This window comes from Nerophis ophidion, linkage group LG10 (genome assembly GCF_033978795.1).
Source record: "Nerophis ophidion isolate RoL-2023_Sa linkage group LG10, RoL_Noph_v1.0, whole genome shotgun sequence".
In the NCBI taxonomy this organism is placed as follows: domain Eukaryota; kingdom Metazoa; phylum Chordata; class Actinopteri; order Syngnathiformes; family Syngnathidae; genus Nerophis; species Nerophis ophidion.
This window is the reverse complement of record NC_084620.1, coordinates 44770900-44792829: the sequence shown is the minus strand read 5'-3', so window position 1 is coordinate 44792829 and position 21930 is coordinate 44770900. Positions and strand designations below refer to the sequence as shown.

The following is a 21930-nucleotide window of genomic DNA, read 5'->3' as shown; positions in this document are numbered from 1 at the left end:
CCACAATCGGTAAATAAATGGTAAATGGGTTATAGATTTTCTAAGGTACTCAAAACACTTTGACACTATTTCCACATTCACACACTGATGGCGGCAGCTGCCATGCAAGGCCCTAACCACAACCGATCAGGAGCAAGGGTCAAGTGTCTTTCTCCAGGACACAACAGACTCGCAGAACTAGGGTGGCAGAAAGCTGGGTATTGAACCAGGAACCCTCAAGTTGATGAGCCAAGAAAAATGTATTCTTTTGTAATAGTTTATTATAACAATCAGAAAACTGCAACTCTTCTTTGTATTGTGATTAGGGCTTGGCGATATATCGATATATTGCAGGTTTGTCTCTGTGCGATATAGAAAATGACTATATTGTGGTATTCAAGTATACTTTCTCACACAGCTGCTTTTAGCTGTGGGCATTACACTGCATGCGTTTCCCACTTTCTTGTCTCTCCTTCTCACAGAGACTTAAAACAAGCGCACTTTCTTATACACGTCACGTGTGCAACGTCACATGCTCTTGCGGAGCAGACAGGTAGCGACATGGTAACGTTAGCTGTGATGCTAACGGTGCGGTGCGGGTGGTAATACGAGAGCGAGAAGGTGCGAATCGGGTAACAAATGAAGGAAGGATTAATTCCCAAGAAAAACAGCACGGGGTCCATCGTCTGGCGGTGGATTGGCTTCAAGCGGGAAGATGAACAATTATGCGGCAAAAGCGTTGCTACAAAAAGTAGCACCACTGCTAATGTAGCATCTTTTGAAAATTCACCTGCTAGAGAATGAAGAGTGCTTGAAACTCCGCATGTCAACATCTCCGTTCGGTGCCACACCAACAAAATGCCGAAACAACTATTTCCACATCAACACCGTATGAAAATAGTCAACAAAAGGAGAGACCGTTCGCAGGAACCTACCACATAGCGAAGGACATTTACTATTTGATTGCCTACTATGCAGCTCATTTTTATTTTGCACTTATTGAAATATATTGTGTGACATCATGCACAAAAGTGCACTTTATTTGTTTTAAACTATTGTAGTGGCGTTCTGCACAAAAAGTGAACTTTAATTTAGTGTTGTTTTGATATGTAATCTTTGAGACATCATGCACAAAAGTGCGCACATAGCTTGTTTTAAAATGTCTCGGACAATCTTACACGTTTTGTTTTGGAAATTACATGAATTTTTGTGCCACTGCTTAATAACTGTTTAATAAATACAGTTTTGATAAATGGACTTAGTTGTGATTTCCCTCTCTGCATGAAAGTTTAAAATAAGCATATATTAATGCAGTATGAACAAGAATATTTCAATGTAGACACATAAGAATCACCATACTGCTGTGATTATATACATCAAGTGTTCATTCAAGGCTAAGGCAAAATATCGAGATATGTCGTGTATCGTGACATGGCCTAAAAATATCGAGATATTAATAAAAGGCCACATCGCCCAGCCCTAATTGTTATGACTCATCTTTTTAGTTTGTTTGCTCTGGTAAAGTTCCATCTTTGTCTCATAAAATGCTGACTTGATACATTTTCGCCATTATAGTTGTAATATTTGCATTTTTTAAATAAATCATAAAAATAAATAAAGTTGTAACTTTCTCATGTAATTGTGAATTTATTGTTGAAGTATGCCTACTTTTCTCTTTGAATATTAACATTTTATTATTATAATGCGACTTTTCCTCAATAGGTTTTTTAATATTGCATCTTTATTCTTGTAAATCTACGATTTTACTGATTTTAAGTCTCTCCTGGTAATATTTACAAATACCTTTGTGTCATAAAATTACAAATTGATATAAATTCAAAATATACATTTTTCATTGTAAGTGAAAATGACAACTAAAATTATGTAAAAAAAAATAATAATAATAATAAAGTATTATAAAATTAGGAGAATCTTTAAATTAAGTTGAAAAAATATAAAAGTTAAAAAAATAAAAGTTGTGGTTTTGTAAGATTGACAAAATTTAAATAATCAAAAAATAATTAAACAATAAAGTCAGAATTCATCCATCCAGCTTCTACACAAGCGGTGTAGCTTTGTATCATTACCAGAAAGACTAATTGTTTTTTCATCCAAAAACTTAAAAATTTTGGGAATTTAACAGCAATGAAGTCACAACTTTACAAAAAATAAGAAGACTTTTTTTGTTACTAAAAAAAATTCTGATGTAGGAGTCACGTGAGTGTTAATGAATAACATAGTCAAACGTCACGTTTGCTTTTCTTCGAAGATCTGTTAGAAGGTCGGAGGTCATCGTGTCCGTGAGCGAAGCTGCAACGCTGTGCCAACAGGGGGCAGCCTTGAGGGTGGTGGCTGTAAAACCAGCAGGGACGTGTTTTGAGGGCCCCAGGGGCCACAGATCTTTTCTTGGAGCCCGCCCTCGGGTGCTTTCCGTCCCGCCAATCTCGTAAGTGCACGCTTCCTCCTTCCACTAAAAAAAAGGAAATACAGCTTTTTTTTCAAATTTTCAAAATGAAAGCACTGTGTCGTTACCTTCAAAAACTTGATGGTTGTTCTTCAGGAGCGTCTGGAGGCCGCCACATTCCTTTTTCAGTTTCTGGAGCGTCTCTTGATGCAACAACAATGCCACCTCGCCCAATGACAAGCTGCCTAAAGGCCAAAATTCAGCAAGATTTACCCTAAGTTGTATTTTAAGGTGATGAAAATTTTCAAAAGAGTATGAAATCAAGTTTGTATTTGACAAGAAAAATGTGATTCAATGACAATAAATTCACAATTATACATGAATAAGATTGTACTTTTATGTGGCAAAATATTAGAACATTATAAGGAAAAAGTCAAAATATTGCTAGAAACATTCACGTAAAAATTTAACAAGAATAAAGTTGTAATTTCATGGTTAAAAAAAGTCAGAACATTGCAAGAAAACATTGGAATTTTACTACGGTTCAAATGCACCTTTTTTATTTAACACTTCCTGTTCAGCCACTCAGACAAATCATATTGTTGATGTACAAACCCCGTTTCCATATGAGTTGGGAAATTGTGTTAGATGTAAACGGAATAAAATGATTTGCAAATCATTTTCAACCCATATTCCGTTGAATACGCTACAAAGACAACATATTTGGTGTTCAAACTGATAAACATTTTTCAAATAATCATTAACTTTAGAATTGGATGCTAGCAACACGTGACAGAGTAGTCGGGAAAAGTGGCAATAAATATTGATAAAGTTGAGGAATGCCCATCAAACACTTATTTGGAACATCCCACAGGTGTGCAGGCTAATTGGGAACAGGTGGGTGCCATGATTGGGTATAAAATCAGCTTCCCAAAAAATGCTCAGTCTTTCACAAGAAAGGATGGGGCGAGGTACACCCCTTTGTCCACAACTGCGGGAGCAAATAGTCAAACTGTTTAAGAAGAACGTTTCTCAAAGTGCAATTGCAAGAAATTTAGGGATTTCAACATCTACGGTCCGCAATATCATCAAAAGGTTCAGAGAATCTGGAGAAATCACTCCACGTAAGCGGTATGGCCGGAAACAAACATTGAATGACCGTGACCTTCGATCATTCAGACGACACTGTATCAAAAACAGACATCAATCTCTAAAGGATGTCACCACATGGGATCAGGAACACTTCAGAAAACCACTGTCGCTAAATACAGTGTGTCGCTACATCTGTAAGTGCAAGTTAAAGCTCTACTATGCAAAGCGAAAGACATTTGTCAACAACATCCAGAAACGCCGCCAGCTTCTCTGGGCCCGAGATCATCTAAGATGGACTGATGCAAAGTGGAAAAGTGTTCTGTGGACTGACGAGTCCACATTTTAAATTGTTTTTGGAAATAATCGACATTGTATCATCCGGACCAAAGGGGAAGCAAACCATCCAGACTGTTATCGACGCAAAGTTCAAAAGCCAGCATCTGTGATGGTATGGGGGTGCATTAGTGCCCAAGGCATGGGTAACTTACACATCTGTGGAGGCACCATTAATGCTGAAAGGTACATACAGGTTTTGGAACAACATATGCTGCCACCTAAGCGCCGTATTTTTCATGGATGCACCTGCTTATTTCAGCAAGACAATGCCAAGCCACATTCAGCACGTATTACAACAGCGTGGCTTCGTTAAAAAAAGAGTGCGTGTACTATCCTGGCCCGCCTGTAGTCCAGACCTGTCTCCCATCGAAAATGTATAGCGCATTATGAAGCGCAAAATACGACAGCAAAGCCCCGGACTGTTGAACAACTGAAGCTCTATATAAAACAAGAATGGGAAAGAATTCCACTTTCAAAGCTTCAACAATTAGTTTCCTCAGTTTCCAATTGTTTATTGAGCGTTGTTAAAAGAAAAGGTGATGTAACACAGTGGTGAACATGCCCTTTCCCAACTACTTTGGTACGTGTTGCATCCATGAAATTCTAAGTTAATTTTTATTTGCAAAAAAAAATAAAGTTTATGAGTTTGAACATCAAATATCTTGTCTTTGTAGTGCATTCAATTGAATATGGGTTGAAAAGGATTTCCAAATCGTTGTATTCCATTTATTTTTACATCCAACAAAATTTCCCAATTCATATGGAAACGGGGTTTGTAGATTATCTTTATCTGCTGTACACATTTACTTTGAAAAAGAGAAGTGTTGGTTACTTCTCTTGCTGTATTTGACATGATTAAATGGATTTATTATATAATACATGAAAAGTGTCAGTGTTCAGAGACTAAAGTACTACGGGAGTACGACGGGAAAAAGTCAAAACATGTTTATATAAAAATGAAGTCATATCTACTCTAATAAAGTTGTGTTTTTTACGTAGGGAAACATCACAGGGAAAAAATCGTAGGCCCGAGTACAACGATGAAAAAGATTTTACGACAATAAACTCATGATTTTACAAGAATACATTTGTTCTCTTTAATTACAAACTTGAGTAAAATTGTTGAATTTCAACTCAGAATTGTAACTTAAACATTTTTCATTCTATGAAATTTGCGGGGAAAGACAATGCTGTTACATTTTAATTTCAAACATCACTACTTTGTTGTATAAAACTGCAACGTTATTCTTATATTAATTTTTGGTAGGCTACAATTCAGACGTTTTGTCTTTTAATACAATTACTGAAAATTTAAAAATAGAAGTTGAACATCTTTTTTGTGTTTTAAAATTGTATTATAGTGAAATTTTACTTTATTACTGTTTTTACATTATTATTCCACAGAAAGCAATTTTTAGAGACCATTAAGGAAGAACTTGATAGGGGAAGGAATGTAGGGGCAGTGTTTTGTGTTTGTGTAAAACATTTGACATGGTTAACAACCCTGTTTTCCTTATAGGGGAACTGCACATTTTTTCAAATGTTGCCTATGGTTCATAATCATTGTGAGAAACAATAGCGGTGCCAATGTGAGCCACTGTCAAAAATAAGCGCATTTAGGGTCATTCAAAACTGCGTGTAAGCGCACACCTAAACCCATGAACCTCATGAACAACATTTATAATTAAGAAAAGAGGAAATTACTCCGCAACTCCGAAGGGAATAAGCGGTAGAAAATGGATGGATGGAGAATTTATCTCATTTACGTAAGAAACTAGGCGTATATCAGCAATCGTCACACACACGTTAACCAATAAAAATTTGGCGGGGGCGGGTCATGGCAGAAGTGCATTGTGAAAAAAAAGATGCTACCTGCTACTACTTCCGTACATATAAAAATTTATCATTTCAACATTGGCGTTAACTTACAATAAAATGAGAAGGGCTGAACAATAATGGCACCGAAAATGAAATCATAAACTGCAAGTTACAAGCTGGAAGTAGTGAAATTGCGGGCTAAAAGCTAGATGGCCACAGCTCGAGGAACGAATTCACAAATGGGTGCTTGAAAATTGTCTTTCAAATCTCTATTCTTGGTGTTGGATTTTTTCTAATAAATTTCTCCAAGAAATGCGACTTACACTCTAGTGCATGGGTGTCAAACTCTGTCCCGCGGGCCAAAACATGGCCCGCCGTGTAATTTCATTTGGCCCTTGAAGTAATATCAAATTAAGATTAGAGCTGGCCCGCCGGTATTATACAGGGTCGATGCCTCTCTAACACTGCATTCACCGCTGATACTCATACTTGCCAACCCTCACAATTTTCCCGGGAGACTCCGAATTTCTCTCGATTTCCACCCGGACAACAATATTGGGGGCGTGCCTTGAAGGCATTGCTTTTAGCGTCCTCTACAGCCTGTCGTCACGTCCGCTTTTACGCCATACAAACAACTTGCCGGCCCAGTCACAGAATATATGCGGCTTTAAGACACACACAAGTGAATGCAAGGCATACTTGATCAACAGCCATAAGGGTCACACTGAGGGTGGCCGTATGAACAACTTTAACACTTTTACAAATATGCGCCACACTGTGAAACCACATCAAACAAGAATGACAAACACATTTCGGGAGAATATCTGCACCGTAGCACAACATAAACTCAACAGAAGAAATACCCAGAACCCCTTGCAGCACTAACCCTTCCGGGACGCTACAATATACACCCCTGCTACCACCAAACCCCGCTCCCCCAATTTTTATTTAAATTTTATTTGATATGCCATTGATATTTTTTTAATAATTATTATAATTTGAAACTCGATTTTGTATGTGACTATGAAGTTATATAAGCCTTGCTTGTTTAATATTCAATGCAAAACTTGTTTGGGTCCCTATTAAAAGGTTAATTTGTTCAACCTTGGCCCGCGGCTTTGTTCAGTTTTAAAATTTGGCCCACTCTGTATTTGAGTTTGACACCCCTGCTCTAGTGCGACTTATTTATGTTTTTTTCCTTATTTATTATGCATTTTCTGCCGGTGCGATTTATACTCCGGAGCGATTTATAATCCGAAAAATGCGGTAAATCTGAAAAAGGTTACAAAATCGTTAAAACAGCTTTGTGTCTCCTGCGAACCGTCCTGAGAGCAATTAGCCACAAATAAAGAAAACATGTAACATTGGTGACCCTTCCCAGGAGTGGGCAGCTGATAAAATCACCTCAAGAGCACAGCAATGACTAATTAAAGAGGTCCCTAAACAGCCAAGAAAAAGGACTGCATGCCTCACTCAAACATCAGGTAGACCCTAGTCAAAAATGCAAAGCTTAGCAAATTTTATGGCACAAAACCACTAATGTTTAAAAATATCATGAACTTTTGCCCCCCAAAAATCGATGACGGCCGAAAACTTTGGGAAAATATTCTTCGGGAAAAAAAGTTTGAACTTTTTGGAAGGTGTGTATCATGCAAGTTCCATCTGTAGTAAAAGTTACACGTAGTAAAAGTGGCAACGGTGGTGTAGGTATTGTGATGGGAAGCTGCTTTACTGCTTCAGGACCTGGACATCCTGGAACAATGAAGTCTGGTCTCTGACAAAATCCTTAAGGACAATGTGCAGCCATCAGCTTGAGAAATATGGAAGCACACTTGGTTTCTACAGAAGGAACATGATCCAAAATACATTTGAATAGCTTAAATGGAACAAAATGAAGGTTTTGGGGTTGGCTGGTCAAAGCCCAGACTTGAATCTCTTTGACGCGCTGTGGCAAAACATTAAGTAAGGCGGTTCATGCTCGGAAACCCTCTAATATGGCTGAAATAAAACAATTCTGTAAAAAAAAAAAAAGAGTGGGCCAAAATTCTTCCGCAGCAATGTGAAACACTCACTGCAAGTGTTGGATTGCACTTGTTGCTTCTCAGCGTTAAAGCAGTGCGATTAATAAAAAAAAACAAGAACTGACAATTAGTACTTTAAACCAACGCAAAACTGCCAAGTCCGTTATTTGGAGGTGGGTTTCAACTTAGACTATACACGACTGCATTTTGTGTATTTCTGGAATATATTGGCATAATATTTAAGTGTTATTTGTGATTTCAAACATTTCAGTCCGACAGAAAAAGTAAGAAACCAGAAAGGGGGCAAATAAATTGTCACAACACTGTGTCAAAAGAACAGCAGTGGTCCCAAAACGGTTCGCACTTTGACTGGAAGCCATGGCGCCCCTACTCTTGTACACTTACACAAAACAAGTGTCTGTAATCACACATTTAAACTTTGACTTATTTCTCAACAGTTTGACTGACAGCATTTCATTGACTATCATATAATTATATCATGTCTTTCGGGTAAAGCACGCCTGCATTAATTGTCCCTTTGTGAATGTACACACCCCGATCAGGACCTGTTCCAGAGTGGTGTGAAAGTGAGTTACAGCAAAAACTGTTGTGTTGCAGTAAATTGAACGTACAAAAGTGAGGAATCAAGCCTGTTAGGATCCTCACTAGCAGAAGATGGACAGATTGATCTAAAAAATCTAGGACCCGGATAGTTTTTAGCCCACGTTCAGTTCGCAGACTGATCAGGGTCCCCAACAACTATTTCTATTGAGTTATCTGACCAAAATGCGTGATATATATTCACTGACAAATATAAGTAACTGCACATATAGTACTAGTCAATGTATCCAGTCAAGAAACATATTAGATGCTCATAGCTCAGAAAATGTACTGATTAGTAACAGCCGCACGCAATAAATAGCAAGATTGTCCCCAAAATGGGACAAGCGGTAGAAAATGAATGGATGGATGAAGTTCCGAAAATGTAAAAGTATTATGAAATTATATGCAACATTGCCCTAAAGATGCTGTGGAGAGCATAGGTAAGACAACACTATCATGTAAGGTGGTCGGTAGAGCGGCCGTGCCAGCAACCTAAGGGTTCCAGGTTTGATTCCCGCTTCTGCCATCCTGGGCAAGACACTATACCCACCTGCTCCCAGTGCCACCCACACTGGTTTAAATGGAACTTAAATCATGGCTTTCACTATGTTAAGCACTTACAGTCTCTAGAGAAAAGTGCTATATAGATATAATTCACTTCATGTGTTTACCTCCTGTGTTCCAGCTTGAACAACTCTGGCCACCATCCGCCGTCATCCTCAGCAGAGCATCAGCGACACGTATGACCACGTCGTCTACAAAGTCCCGAGAAAGAGTGCCGCAGTTTCGTACGACTTCCACCTTCTCTCGGGGATGAAAACCCGATCCCCAGCTGCTGCTCACGTGATCCTTCTTGATCGCTGACCCTCGGTTCTGTATGTATTGAGCTCTCCGGTCTTCCACTTGCGCCTCGTCAAAAGCCTGGTAGTTACGGGTCTTACCAACCAGACAAACCTGGAAAAGGAAAGTACACACAAATATATACACTACATACGCTATATTGGTGTGTAAAATATACACACACACACATACATATAAATGTATATATATATATATATATATATATATATATATATATATATATATATATATATATATAAGGGGTGTGGGAAGAAATCGATTCAAATTTGAATCGCGATTCTCACGTTGTGCGATTCAAAATAGATTCTCATTTTTAAAAAATACACAGCAATACCATAAAAATGGAATCCAATTTCAAAACCAAACCTGACCCAGCAACACTCAGAACTGCAATAAACTGAGCAATTGAGAGAAGACACAAACACAACACAGAACAAACCAAAAGTAGTGAAACAAAAATGAATATTATCAAAAACAGTTTCAATATTAGTTATAATTTCAGCAAAACAGTGATTAAAAATCCCTCATTGACATTATCATTAGACATTTATAAAAATAAAAATAAAGAACAATAGTGTCACAGTGGCTTACACTTGCATCGCATCTCATAAGCTTGAGAACACACTGTGTCCAATATTATTACAAAGATAAAAATAAATCATATTTTTGGTTCGTTTAATAGTTAAAACACATTTACATTGTTACAATCAGTTGATAAAACATTGTCCTTTACAATTATAAAAGCTTTTTACAAAAATCTACTACTCCGCTTGCATGTCAGCAGACTGGTGTAGACCTTGCTGAAATCCTATGTATTGAATGAATAGAGAATCCTTTTTGGATCGAGAATCGTGTTGAATTGAAAAAAAAAAAAAATCGTTTTTGAATCGAATCGTGACCCCAAGACTCGATATTGAATCGAAACGTGGGACACCCAAAGACTCGCAACCCTTGTATATATATATATATATATATATATATATATATATATATATATATATATATATATATATATATACACATACATATATATACATACATATAAACACATATTTATACATATATACAATATTAATAATAGTAGGTATAGTAATAATAGTAAAAAAAATATAAGTAATAATAATAAAAATAATAAATACATGTAAAATTCATAAAAATGTGCAGTTTTACTGTAAAAATGTTATGAATAAAATGACAAGTTTTAATGAATTCCTGCATTTAAAAAATAAAATAAAAACTGTCGTAAACTTAGGATATTTTTGCATATGATGACCATGTTAATTAGAATGTTTAGTGTTAGCAAAAATTACTTTATGAGAAAAAGGCTGTGCAGCACAAGTGTAAAACTCAAGGCCCAATGTCATTGTGTGTGGCTCGTGAGAACTTAAAAGGTGTTTTTGTGGAGAATCTTATTTTGAAACCTTATATTTTGCTTATGTTACATGCGGCAACTTCTTTTCTCCCCTCTTTCTCACTCAATCAATCAATCACAAGTCATTAAAAGTTACATTTTCTGACAATAAAGGAGATATATTTAAGGTTCTGTAATGTTTACAACAGATCTGACTGTTAAGTGAATAACTATTAGGACAACAACAACATTGACACAAGTATTTTGTTTCATTTCAAATCCATAATGGCAATATATATAGCCAAAAAGAATACAATTTCAATGTGAATGAAAGTGTCCTCATAATTATGGACATGACAGTATGTAATAGTTTTAAACCTGAAAGTAAAGAATACACAAAGGTATTTAACAATAGGGACATGCGGTAGAAATTGGATGGATGTTACGGATTTGTTACATTTACTGTGATTTTCGGTCTATACGCTGCTCCATTTTGTCCCAGACTTTGAACTTTGCGCTTTATACATTGCTGAGTCGGATGAATAGATTTTTTCCGGTTCACAAGAGTCATATGCCACCATATAATTAACATCATCACATCAGACCAATGAAATTGCCAAACGGGTCACAGTAGACCAAATAATTGTTCACATTGAATCAAACACTGAAACTCATCTTTGAGAAGATGCTTTCCGGTATGATGCAAAGAGTTCAAAATACTGTCTTTTGTTACATTTGGGAATAAACAAAAACACCCATGTAAATATTTCATATTTCAATGTGTACAACTGCAGCTATCAATGTGTGGACCCAATGTATGTACAAAATGGAATTTGTCCAGAATTGAGGTGGGTTAAGCTTAAAAACAGGCGTGCGTTATAGCCTGGAAATAAGGCCATTTGTAGAAATAAGGGCAGATGTAGTTACATTTACTGTCTTCCAGTTACAAGTGTCACCTAGTGTATAATGATACGGCCCTCTGTGAAAATGAGTTAGACACCCATGCCGTAAAGTTACAAATAAGGTTATTATACCCTTGTATTTATACCAATGATAACCCACCAATCGTAAAAAAACTGGAGTCCTGTGGAGTAATTTTTCACACTTAATCACAAAACAGAGAGAGTGACAAATGAGAGGTATTTCCCTTAACATCACTGCTGAAGAATGGTATGGCATGTCAAGTCACATGGACTGCCAACATGTTTTAGACAAGCAAAACCAAAACGGCCAGAATCTACCAGAAAATGAAAAACAAAACGGTATTTTAAGTTGAGCTCACCTAAGGTTGTCAATAATGTCCAAGCAGAAACAGCTACATGTGATATCACAAAAGTTGATTATGGACCTGAAGACGATGCTGGCTGGTTACCTCGAAAAGCTGCAATTTGAGTGATCCCGGAGACCCTGTGAAGCTACTGTATCCTGTAAAGACTACCACCACAGTGTCGAAGAAAGACAGAGTTCAGGTCCAGCTGAGAAGACTCACAGTCATTAGGGAGTACAAAGACAACATGGGTGAAGTTGACTTCTACGACTGCATGCTGAGTGTCTAACACACGGCGAGCACAACCAAGTAATGGACCTTGCTTGTAACAAATTCAAGTTGCCATTACAAAATCCTGAATGCAGTGCAAGTCTGACAGACGACCTGCAACACGGTTCCCGGACTTCAAGCTGCATCAATGAAATGAACGCAGAACTAAAAGATGCAATTTGAGTGATCCCGGAGACCCTGTGAAGCAACTGTATCCTGTGAAGACTACCACCACAGTGTCGAAGAAAGACAGAGTTCAGGTCCAGGTGAGAAGACTCACAGTCATTAGGGAGTACAAAGACAACATGGGTGAAGTTGACTTCTACGACTGCATGCTGAGTGTCTAACACACGGCGAGCACAACCAAGTAATGGACCTTACTTGTAACAAATTCAGGTTGCCATTACAAAATCCTGGATGCAGTGCAAGTCTGACAGACGACCAGCAACACAGTTCCCGGACTTCAAGCTGCATCACTGAAATAACGCAGAACTAATGACCACACCACACGGAATAGAAATTGAAAGAGTAAAAGAAACCAAATTTCTAAGTATAACGATTGATGATAAATTGAACTGGAAATCTAATGTAAAAAATATACAACATAAAGTAGCAAGAAACACATCAATAATGAATAAAGCAAAACATGTTCTAGACCACTTCATATTCTCTACTGCTCACTAGTGTTACCATATCTGACTTTTTGTGTAAAAATATGAGGAAAAAACTACAAAAGTACACTTCATTCATTAACGTTGTTACAAAAAAGATCAGTTAGAATAATACATAACGTTGGATATGGAGAACACACAAACCCTTAATTTCTTGACTCAAAAGTACTGAAATACCACGACATTGTGAATTTGCAAACAGCTAAAATTATACACAAAGCAAACTATAACCTGCTACCCATGAATATACAACAATTCTTCTCAATAAGAGGAGAAATATAATCTTAGAGAAAAATGTAATTTAAAACATTTGTATGCACGTACAACACTTAAGACCTTCAGTATATCTGTATGTGGAATTAAATTATGGAATGGATTAAGCCAAGCAATCAAACAATGTACTAATATGATCCACTTCAAGAAACTCTTCAAACTTAAAGTGTTTGCATAGTACAAAGAAGAAGAACCATTATAAACCTTCTGAATTTATTTCATTCATTCATTTTCAAAATAATCTTACTCATCTCACCATATGAAATGTAACTTACTTCACAGAGTATTATTTATTTATTTTTATTGTGATTACTTATGTATATTGTGAATAAATTGAGAACAGGAAGTGTTACAAAAGTTTTAGCAACTGTTATGTAAAAGAAAAAGGGTAGGATTAAATAAGCTCTGCTTCTTTCTACTCCTTTTTGAACGTGTTGAAAACAGAAACTGGAAATTGTAATGTATCATGTTGAATACTTGAATGTTTGAAATAAACTCAAACTCAACTCAACACTGGCAAGGAAGTAGATGACAGTCAGGAGAGTGAAGAAAAATATAAACCACCGCTTTAAAAGAGAATTCCACACCTACAAGCTTCGTAAAGAAAAGGCCAAAAACATGCCAGAGATGGTCGACTGCAGCAGCCATGCACACAGATGCTGAGGTCAAGTGCAAGAAATACATGAAATGCTTCAGTTGCAAGATGTTCCTCTGCATTACAGAGAAAGATCACTGATTTCCTAAATGCCATAACTAATGTGGTGTAGATACTGTAAAGCCTCAGTTAAATAATAATTTAATTTAACACCAAAAATCCAAGAAATCACAAAACATAAATACGAATGTTACACGAAACATGATGTAAAAATCTAAGATAAAAATATAATTTTTTGTTTAAAATTATGAATAGATTTTGAGCAGGCAGAAAATTACACATTTCAAGGACGTTATTATATAAAAGTTGTAATTTTACTACAAGAACTAACCGTATCTGCAAAAAAGTTGCAATTTTACGGGTCAAGTGATCAGATGTGTTGGGATTTTAAAAGAAGTCGTTAAGTCATAAAAATGATCATCATACACAAAAAAATCAGAATTCCACTCATTACAGACAACAATATGCCCAAATGTCATCATTTCAGGAAAACTGAGTTATATAGAGTTACAAAAATGTTGACATGCAGAAATTTATTTTTCAAAAACAATATAATAAAGTTAGTGGTTTTTGTATGCACAAAATTTTGTATTTTAATGAGTTAAGTCGTTGAGTAACAAAAATTGTTATTGTATGCAAAAAAGTTATGTTCTTAAGAGAATTGGTCCCAAACTTCCAAGAACTTCAATAATGAAAATTCAGCCTTTGCACAAATGATCATTGCTGTTGTTCTTTTTCCACTTTGGACGACCAACCCCACAATTCTGGTTAAACAGAATCCTTACCCGTTTGGTGGAGGGTATTCTGAGGCAGTCCATCTCTGTGTCAAAGCCGCTGACTCGGCTAACGTCTGTGATGAAGTCAATGTATTCCTTGTACTGCGACTTTTGGCTTTGACGCCGCTGGTATTTGCCAAAGAAGTCAAAGAAGCAGCACGGTAGTACAAAATACCGGCAGGAATAAGACGACCTGTCCAAAAGAGGACATACTATACTGTATATGCAGCGGAAAACAGCATTTGAACAGTGCCATCTGGTGGTGGCTTTAGAGACAGCATGAATAGGTCCGTACCTGGCCGCGATGACAGGGATCCATGGTGTTAGCTCGTCTGAGTGGTTCCCAATTAGCCAGTCGGTATCTGGGAATAAAAAGCTATCGCCGGGAGTGATGGCTTGCTCCTAGAAAGATACATTACATAGATTAATTACCATATTTTTCGGATTATAAATCGCTCCGGAGTATACTTTGCACTGGCCGAAAATGCATAATAAAGAAGGAAAAAAACATATATATGTCGCACTGGAGTATAAGTCGCATTTTTGGGGGAAATTTATTTGATAAAATCCAACACCAAGAATAGACATTTGAAAGGCAATTTAAAATAAATAAAGAATAGTGAACAACAGGCTGAATAAGTGTACGTAATATGACGCATAAATAACCAACTGAGAAGGTGCCTGGTATGTTAACGTAACATATTATGGTAAGAGTCATTCAAATAACTATAACATATAGAACATTGTTACGTTTACCAAACAATCTGTCACTCCTAATCGATAAAGCCGATAAAATCTTCTTCCTCGATGTCGCTTTTTAACAACTCTACCAACTTTAAAAGTTATGCGCCGCTTCCTCTTGTCGTTTTCTGCTGCATATTTCACTACGTCCAGCTTGTAATCTGCAGTACATGATTTCCCTTTCGGTGCCATTTTTGTTCAGCCCTTCTCAGTTTTTATAAGTTACCGCCAACGATGAAATGATCTATTTTAATAGCTACGGCAGTAGCATATAGCAGTTAGCATTCCATGACCCACAATGCACTTCTGCTATGACCTCCCCCCGCCAAATTCTTATTTGTTGACGTGTATGTGACGATTGTTGACGTGTGTGACGATTGCTGACATTTTCTTCGTATCTTACACGAATGAGATAAATAATATTATATGATATTGTGTAATCTGCAGTACATGATTTCCTTTTCGGTGCCATTTTTTTTCAGCCCTTCTCAGTTTTTATAAATTACCGCCAACGATGAAATTATCCATTATAATAGCTACAGCAGTAGCATATAGCATATAGCAGTTAGCATTCCATGACCCACAATGCACTTCTGCCATGACCCTCCCCCGCCCAATTCTTATTGGTTGACGTGTATGTGACGATTGCTGAAGTGTGTGTGACGATTGCTGACATTTTCTTCGTCTTTTCCGCGAATGAGATAAATAATTTTATTTGATATTTTACGGTAATGTGTTAATAATTTCACACATAAGTCGCTCCGGAGTATATGTCGCACCCACGGCCAAACTGTGAAAAAAACTGCGACTCATGGTCCGAAAATTACGGTAATCATGAAAGAAAATAAATAGTAAGAAAAAACACAATTTGCCTGTGTTTCCCTATTAGTTTTTTTCTGTACTTTCTTTTTTTTGCATTTTAAGAAATCTGGTAGTGCATTTCCTAAAATTTGAATAGTCTTAAAACTAGTGTATATCGCTGGCTCCAAAAAAAATGAATAAAAAGGAGCTATGTTCGGGCACAATTTTTCACAATTCCAAATTAAATAAAAAATTTAAACTTTGAATAAAAAATTGCCATCTGGCCTGAAAGAAATGACTGGTTTCATACGCTCTTCAAAATAATGCACTTGTAGCATAAAATCAATTGTTTGTGATCTCCTGTGTGTCTGTGTGTTACACCGGGCGTAGTTGACATGCTCAAAGTGTGAATTGTGTGAATTATATTTATATAGTGCTTTTCTCTAGTAACTCAAAGCGCTTTACATAGTGAAACCCAATATCTAAGTTACATTTAAACCAGTGTGGGTGGCACTGGGAGCAGGTGGGTAAAGTGTCTTGCCCAAGGACACAACGGCAGTGACTAGGATGACGGAAGCGGGAATTGAACCTGCAACCCTCAAGTTGCTGGCACGGCCGCTCTACCAACCGAGCTATAGGGAGAGACATAACGTTCTCCAGGTTGCCGTGTAATCATATTGAGAATTGATCTAGTGAAGGGAAATTATTACATTTGAAATTATAAAATTGTTCGCAACTTAATTTCATGATAATATTTAGAATGTATTAATAGTTTTGTTAGACAAAAGCAGCCATCACTGAATGGCAACCTCGGTCTGTTGCCCTCCTGCAACCAATTTAAGTCTATGAATATATGGAGTGTTAATATTTAAGTATAAAGGCTCTCGGACCATTGTAGATTGTAAAAACAGCAGCAGATTGCAGGCATCAGTACCGAAAACTGTACAACACTTTTTCCTTAGCGAGCCGCGTCACTTCCTGGTGCGTGTGCCAGAGAAGAACGAGTGCTAACTTTAAAAGATTTGTGTGTATTTGGTGTTTCCGGTTTGCCCTTGCTCATAAACAACCTCTAATAGAACAATGGCAATGTAAGTGTGACGTAACTTTGCTTGGCAAGGCACCTTACACGCGCCTGTTTTTCCAGAGAATAAGACGTAGCAGAAAGGATCCGTCATGCACTTAGTTGTTATTTTACTTCTATTATTGGAGTAGTTATGTTTTTGTTCAACTTGCACTCCACAAAAATCCCTTAAAAATAAAAGGGCATTGACCACAAAAGCGAATAAGCGGTAGAAAATGGATGGATGTATCTAAACACATTTCTTATGCTTTCCTTTTAATAAGTACTAGCTTGGGCATCATTTGAGCACCAGTACCATTTAGAAAAAGTCGATTTGTCAAAAGTATGGGTTAAAAGTTTTCATGTTTTGAGAATAAAGTTGTCATTTTGTAAGAGTAAAATTTTCACATAATTAGAATAATCTCAAATTATCTAGAATAAACTCTACCAACCGGGCGGTATAGCTCGGTTGGTAGAGCGGACGTGCCAGCAACTTTAAGGGTTGCAGGTTCGATCCCCGCTTCCGCCATCCTAGTCACTGCCGTTGTGTCCTTGGGCAAGACACTTTACCCACCTGCTCCCAGAGCCACCCACACTGGTTTAAATGTAAAAATTAGATATTGGGTTTCACTGTGTAAAGCGCTTTGAGTCACTAGAGAAAAAAGCGCTATATAAATATAATTCACTTCACTTCACTTCACTCATCATTTCCGGGATTGAATCAATCAAAGGTGTATGTTAAATGAAAAAAGTTGCAATTGCACAAGAAAATAATCAAAGTATCATGATCATAATAAGTGTGCAGAATTGCCACAATTCTGTAGAACAACACACCTTTGATTGATTCAATCCTGGAAATAGTTTTGCATGAAATCACTTCTGCCTAGCAACAGGCTGTGCAAATGTTGTGTTTTTGTGTATTAGTGTTATTTGAAATGCTACTATATGTTCACCTCCAGCAGTGTGTTGGAGTCATACATGTCCCAAATAGTCCTCTTACGAACGTCGATGCCTTTACCCGGGTGCTGCAATACACAATCAAAAGTGAGTTCAACAGATGATATGCAATTTATGAGAATAGTCATAAAATGCCAGGTATATCAAAAAAAAGTTGTTCATTTACAAAATGAAAAATCCTTGACTATGTAACATTAATACATTTAAATCATGAAATAAATACAGTATAATAATCATTAAGTCGTAGGAAAAGTAATGTCATTATGTAGAAGAGATCTGTTCTTTTATATTAAAAATGTTAAAATAATAAAATCATGGAAGACCTTTTATGAGAATAACTTCAGTAAGGTTAATAATTTTACCAAAAAATTATAAAACTTACTTCAGTTTACAAATTTTACAAAAAAAAAGATAAAATGTGAGGAAAAAATAATACCATCATGGAGGCTTTTTTGTATGATATTTGCAAAAATAACAAGTCAGTTCTGACATTTTATGCAAAAATGTATAATATGCAAGTCTTATGCCTGTAAACGTAAGGGGTAGTTGTAATCTGGAGTAAGCTTCATGCAGGTGAGGGCACATGAGGCCTCACTACACTGGCTGTGGCAAAGAACCAAGCTCCTTTAAAACACAGACCTGAGGGACAGGAGGAGACATTAGTCCAATCTCTATCCTCCATCAGCCTCAGAAATATTCGCTAAACATTTCTTTGGATTCTTCTTGAGTCAGGATACGAGCCACATTTTATTTGCATCTGTTTTCTCCTGTTTTAAAGTAGGAAGTTATTGATAGGGTAGGTTTCTTTTCTTTGGGAAATTAGTTTTGGTAAAAAGGACTCACGCCGTTGGATTTAAATTTAAAAATAAAGTTAGCAATGGATGCTGCACGGAATATGTGAAACAAAACCTATTTCAACATCAAATGGCTGTTTGGGTGCCTGACCTGAAGACGTTGAGAGGGATGGGAAATCTGTCAATTATGCTGCACCTCAGCGTCCCCAAACTAGGTGTAATAGCGAGACAAATTGATTGTACAGATATGGTGTTGTTTCTGCTGGGCAAGTATGCCTGACACGCCCCCTACAGCGCCTTGGGTCAGCTGCAGGGTCATCAGCCGGGGACCACCGCTCATTGGAGTTTCGCTCTCTTTAAACCCAGAACGCCTCCTGGTGGCGGAGCGGTGGCAGGGACGTCTCCCTGCCACCCCCTGCAGCTGACCCATCTTATTGCCTCGACCCCCAGTACTTATCCCTCCTCCTCAGCCACAACCAGAAACTTCCCTATTCTGCTTCCTCAGCAAAGGCCTTTGTTTCCCTTTGGAGCTTAGCCCCAGTCAATCCCACATCTCGGAGCAGCCTTATGGTTGATGTATCGATGAAGCCCCGACAGCCTACTTCCACAGGGTAGATGGTAGTGGACCAGCCTGCCTCTCTGCACTCCGCAGCCAGATCTGCATACTTGGCTGCTTTGCGCTCGTAGGCTGCCCGGATTCCCTCCTCCCAGGGGATGGTAAGCTCAACCAGCATGGCAGACTTGGTAACAGCAAACCACAGCACAATGTCCAGGCGGAGTGAAGTGGTGGTGATCTCACGGGGGAATTGGAGCTGTTTGCCAGTGTCAGCCCTCATACTCCAGTCCCTTGCCAGAGAGAGGACACTGCGGGGGCCTCTTCGGCTGGTGTCTCCATTGCCTTCCCCTGGCCTCACAAACATGACAAGAAGTTGCTTAGCTATGGGTTGGCTGTTGGCCTCTCAGTCTACTGCTCTCCAGGATTTCTGCCAGTTTCAACAGGACTTGATCATGCCGCCATCTGAAGCGACCATGTGTCAGCGCAATCTTGCAGCCTGATAGCAAGTGCTGCAGACTGGCGTTGGGAGCTCCACACAGGGGACAGCTCTCCTCCTGGCCGTACCACTGGTGGAGGTTTCTGGGGCATGACAAGGTTCATAAGTTGCCCTGAGTAGGAAGCTGAGTCTGGCTTGTGGCATCTTCCATAGGTCGGCCCAGCTGATGGGTCTGCTGATGGTACCTTCCCAAGTGGTCCATCTTCCTTGACGACCTTGAGACACGGCCTTGATGGTATATTGCTCCTGGTTCGCCCTTGAGACCTCCTCCACAACCATGGCTCTGCGTTTCCTCTTTGTGGCCTTGGACCAGAGGCGTGGAGAAACTCCCCAGTTAAGCCCCGCTCTTCCTACTTGCACCCTGCCAACTATCTCCTGGTGTTGGAGCCTGCCAATGGCCTTGGCAACCTCTGGCCCTGCTTGCCACTTCTGGCCTGTTCGGATTGGTACATGTGCAAACTAGGTGTAATAGCGAGACAAAAGTCAAATTTGACATGAAACAGTTGTGACTATGGCTGGGCAATATATCGATATACTCGATATATTGCGGGTTTGTCTCTGTGCGATATAGAAAATGACTTTATCATGATATTCTAGTATACGTTGCTGCTGGCATTACACTACAGGCTTTTATCACTCTTTCTTGTCTCTCCTTCTCACAGACAGCAAGCGCACCTTCTTACATACGTCACATACTGTCACGTCATACGTCACATACGTATACGCCCTCGCGGAGCAGAGAGGTAGTAGTATGGGTAACGTTAGCTGTGATGCTACCTGAGCCGTGCGAGTGGTAATACGAGAGAAAGAATCTGGCAACAAATGAAGGACGTATAATTCCCAAGAAAAACAGCAGGGGGTCCATCGACTGGCGGTGGTTTGACTTCAAGTGGGAATATGTCGAACAGACAACCGTAACTTGTCAAGTGTGGGCAAAAAGCGTTGCTACAAAAAGTAGCATTACTGCTAATATGTAGCATCATTTGAAAAGTCACCTGCTAGAGAATGAAGAGTGCTTACTCCGCAAGTCAACATCTCCATTCGGTGCCACACCATCAAAATGCCATGGTTAACATTTCCAGATCAACAACATATGAAAAAAATAGTCAATAACAAAAGGAGATAATGTCCACAGAAACCTACCACATAACAAAGGACGTATACTATTTGATTTCCTATTATGCAGCTCATTTTTGTTTGACAGTTATTGAAATATCTTGTGTGACATCATGCACAAAGGTGCACTTTATTTGTTTTAAACTATTGTAGTGGCGTTCTGTACAAAAAGTGCACTTTAATTTAGTGTTAATTTGATACGTCATCTTAGTGACATCATGCACAAAAGTGCACTAATAGCTTGTTTTAAAATGTCTCTGGCAATCTTGCACTTTTTGTTTTGGAAATGACATGATTGTTTGTGCCACTGCCTAATAACTGTTTAGTAAATACAGTTTTGGTCAATTGACTTAGTTGTGATTTCCTTCTCTGCATGAAAGTTTAAAATGACCATATATTAATGCAGTATGAACAAGAATATTTTAATGTAGACACATAGAATCATCATACTGATGTGATTATATGTATCAAGTGTTAATTCAAGGCTAAGGCAAAATATCGAGATATCTATCGTGTATCACGATATGGCCTAAAAATATTGAGATATTAAAAAAAGGTCATATCGCCCAGCCATAGTTGTGACAATACAATGGTGGAATATATTTCAAGGAGTTTTAGCATTATTAATGTCAATAAGTTTAGAAATGGTGTATAAAAAAAAAAGTAATAATATGCAAGAACATGTAATTTTACTAAAATAAATTAACAATCATGGATGCTCTTTTTCCAGATTTTGCAAGGGTTAAACAAACTTGGTTTAGAAATTGTACGCCAGAAGTAAAAATATCTGAGAAAAAGCAGTATTTGAACATTAAAATCGGAACAATCCAATAATGGCCCTATGGTGATTAGCTATAGTGTACATTTATGACTCACCCCTTCGTTCGTCAAAATGTGCACTAGAAGACCATTTCCACAGCCCAAGTCTACGAAGGATTGTTTTGTTTTAAGGTCATGTTCCGTCTGCTCCTCGGACCAAAGCACCTGCAGTCAAATGCATTAACACGCAGTAATATACAACAGTGGTCCCCA

At 37.9% G+C, this 21930-nt stretch overlaps 1 protein-coding gene across 2 annotated transcripts in view; it reads right to left on the bottom strand.

Annotated features, from left to right (window-relative positions):
• Window positions 1–242: 242 nt before the first annotated feature.
• The window catches only part of trmt44 (tRNA methyltransferase 44 homolog), a 30791-nt gene continuing 9103 nt past the window's right edge, over window positions 243–21930 (bottom strand). Inside the window, exons 5-11 of one of the 2 annotated variants that reach the window (XM_061913886.1) lie at window positions 21775–21882; window positions 17933–18004; window positions 14673–14779; window positions 14387–14570; window positions 8925–9207; window positions 2512–2628; window positions 243–2449 (exon numbers count right to left, since the gene is read on the bottom strand). In XM_061913886.1, the coding sequence (XP_061769870.1) occupies window positions 2220–2449; window positions 2512–2628; window positions 8925–9207; window positions 14387–14570; window positions 14673–14779; window positions 17933–18004; window positions 21775–21882 (1101 nt within the window). In that variant the 3' untranslated portion in view covers window positions 243–2219. The remainder of the gene's footprint in view (window positions 2450–2511; window positions 2629–8924; window positions 9208–14386; window positions 14571–14672; window positions 14780–17932; window positions 18005–21774; window positions 21883–21930) is intronic. The other variant, XM_061913887.1, reaches the window with a different exon arrangement.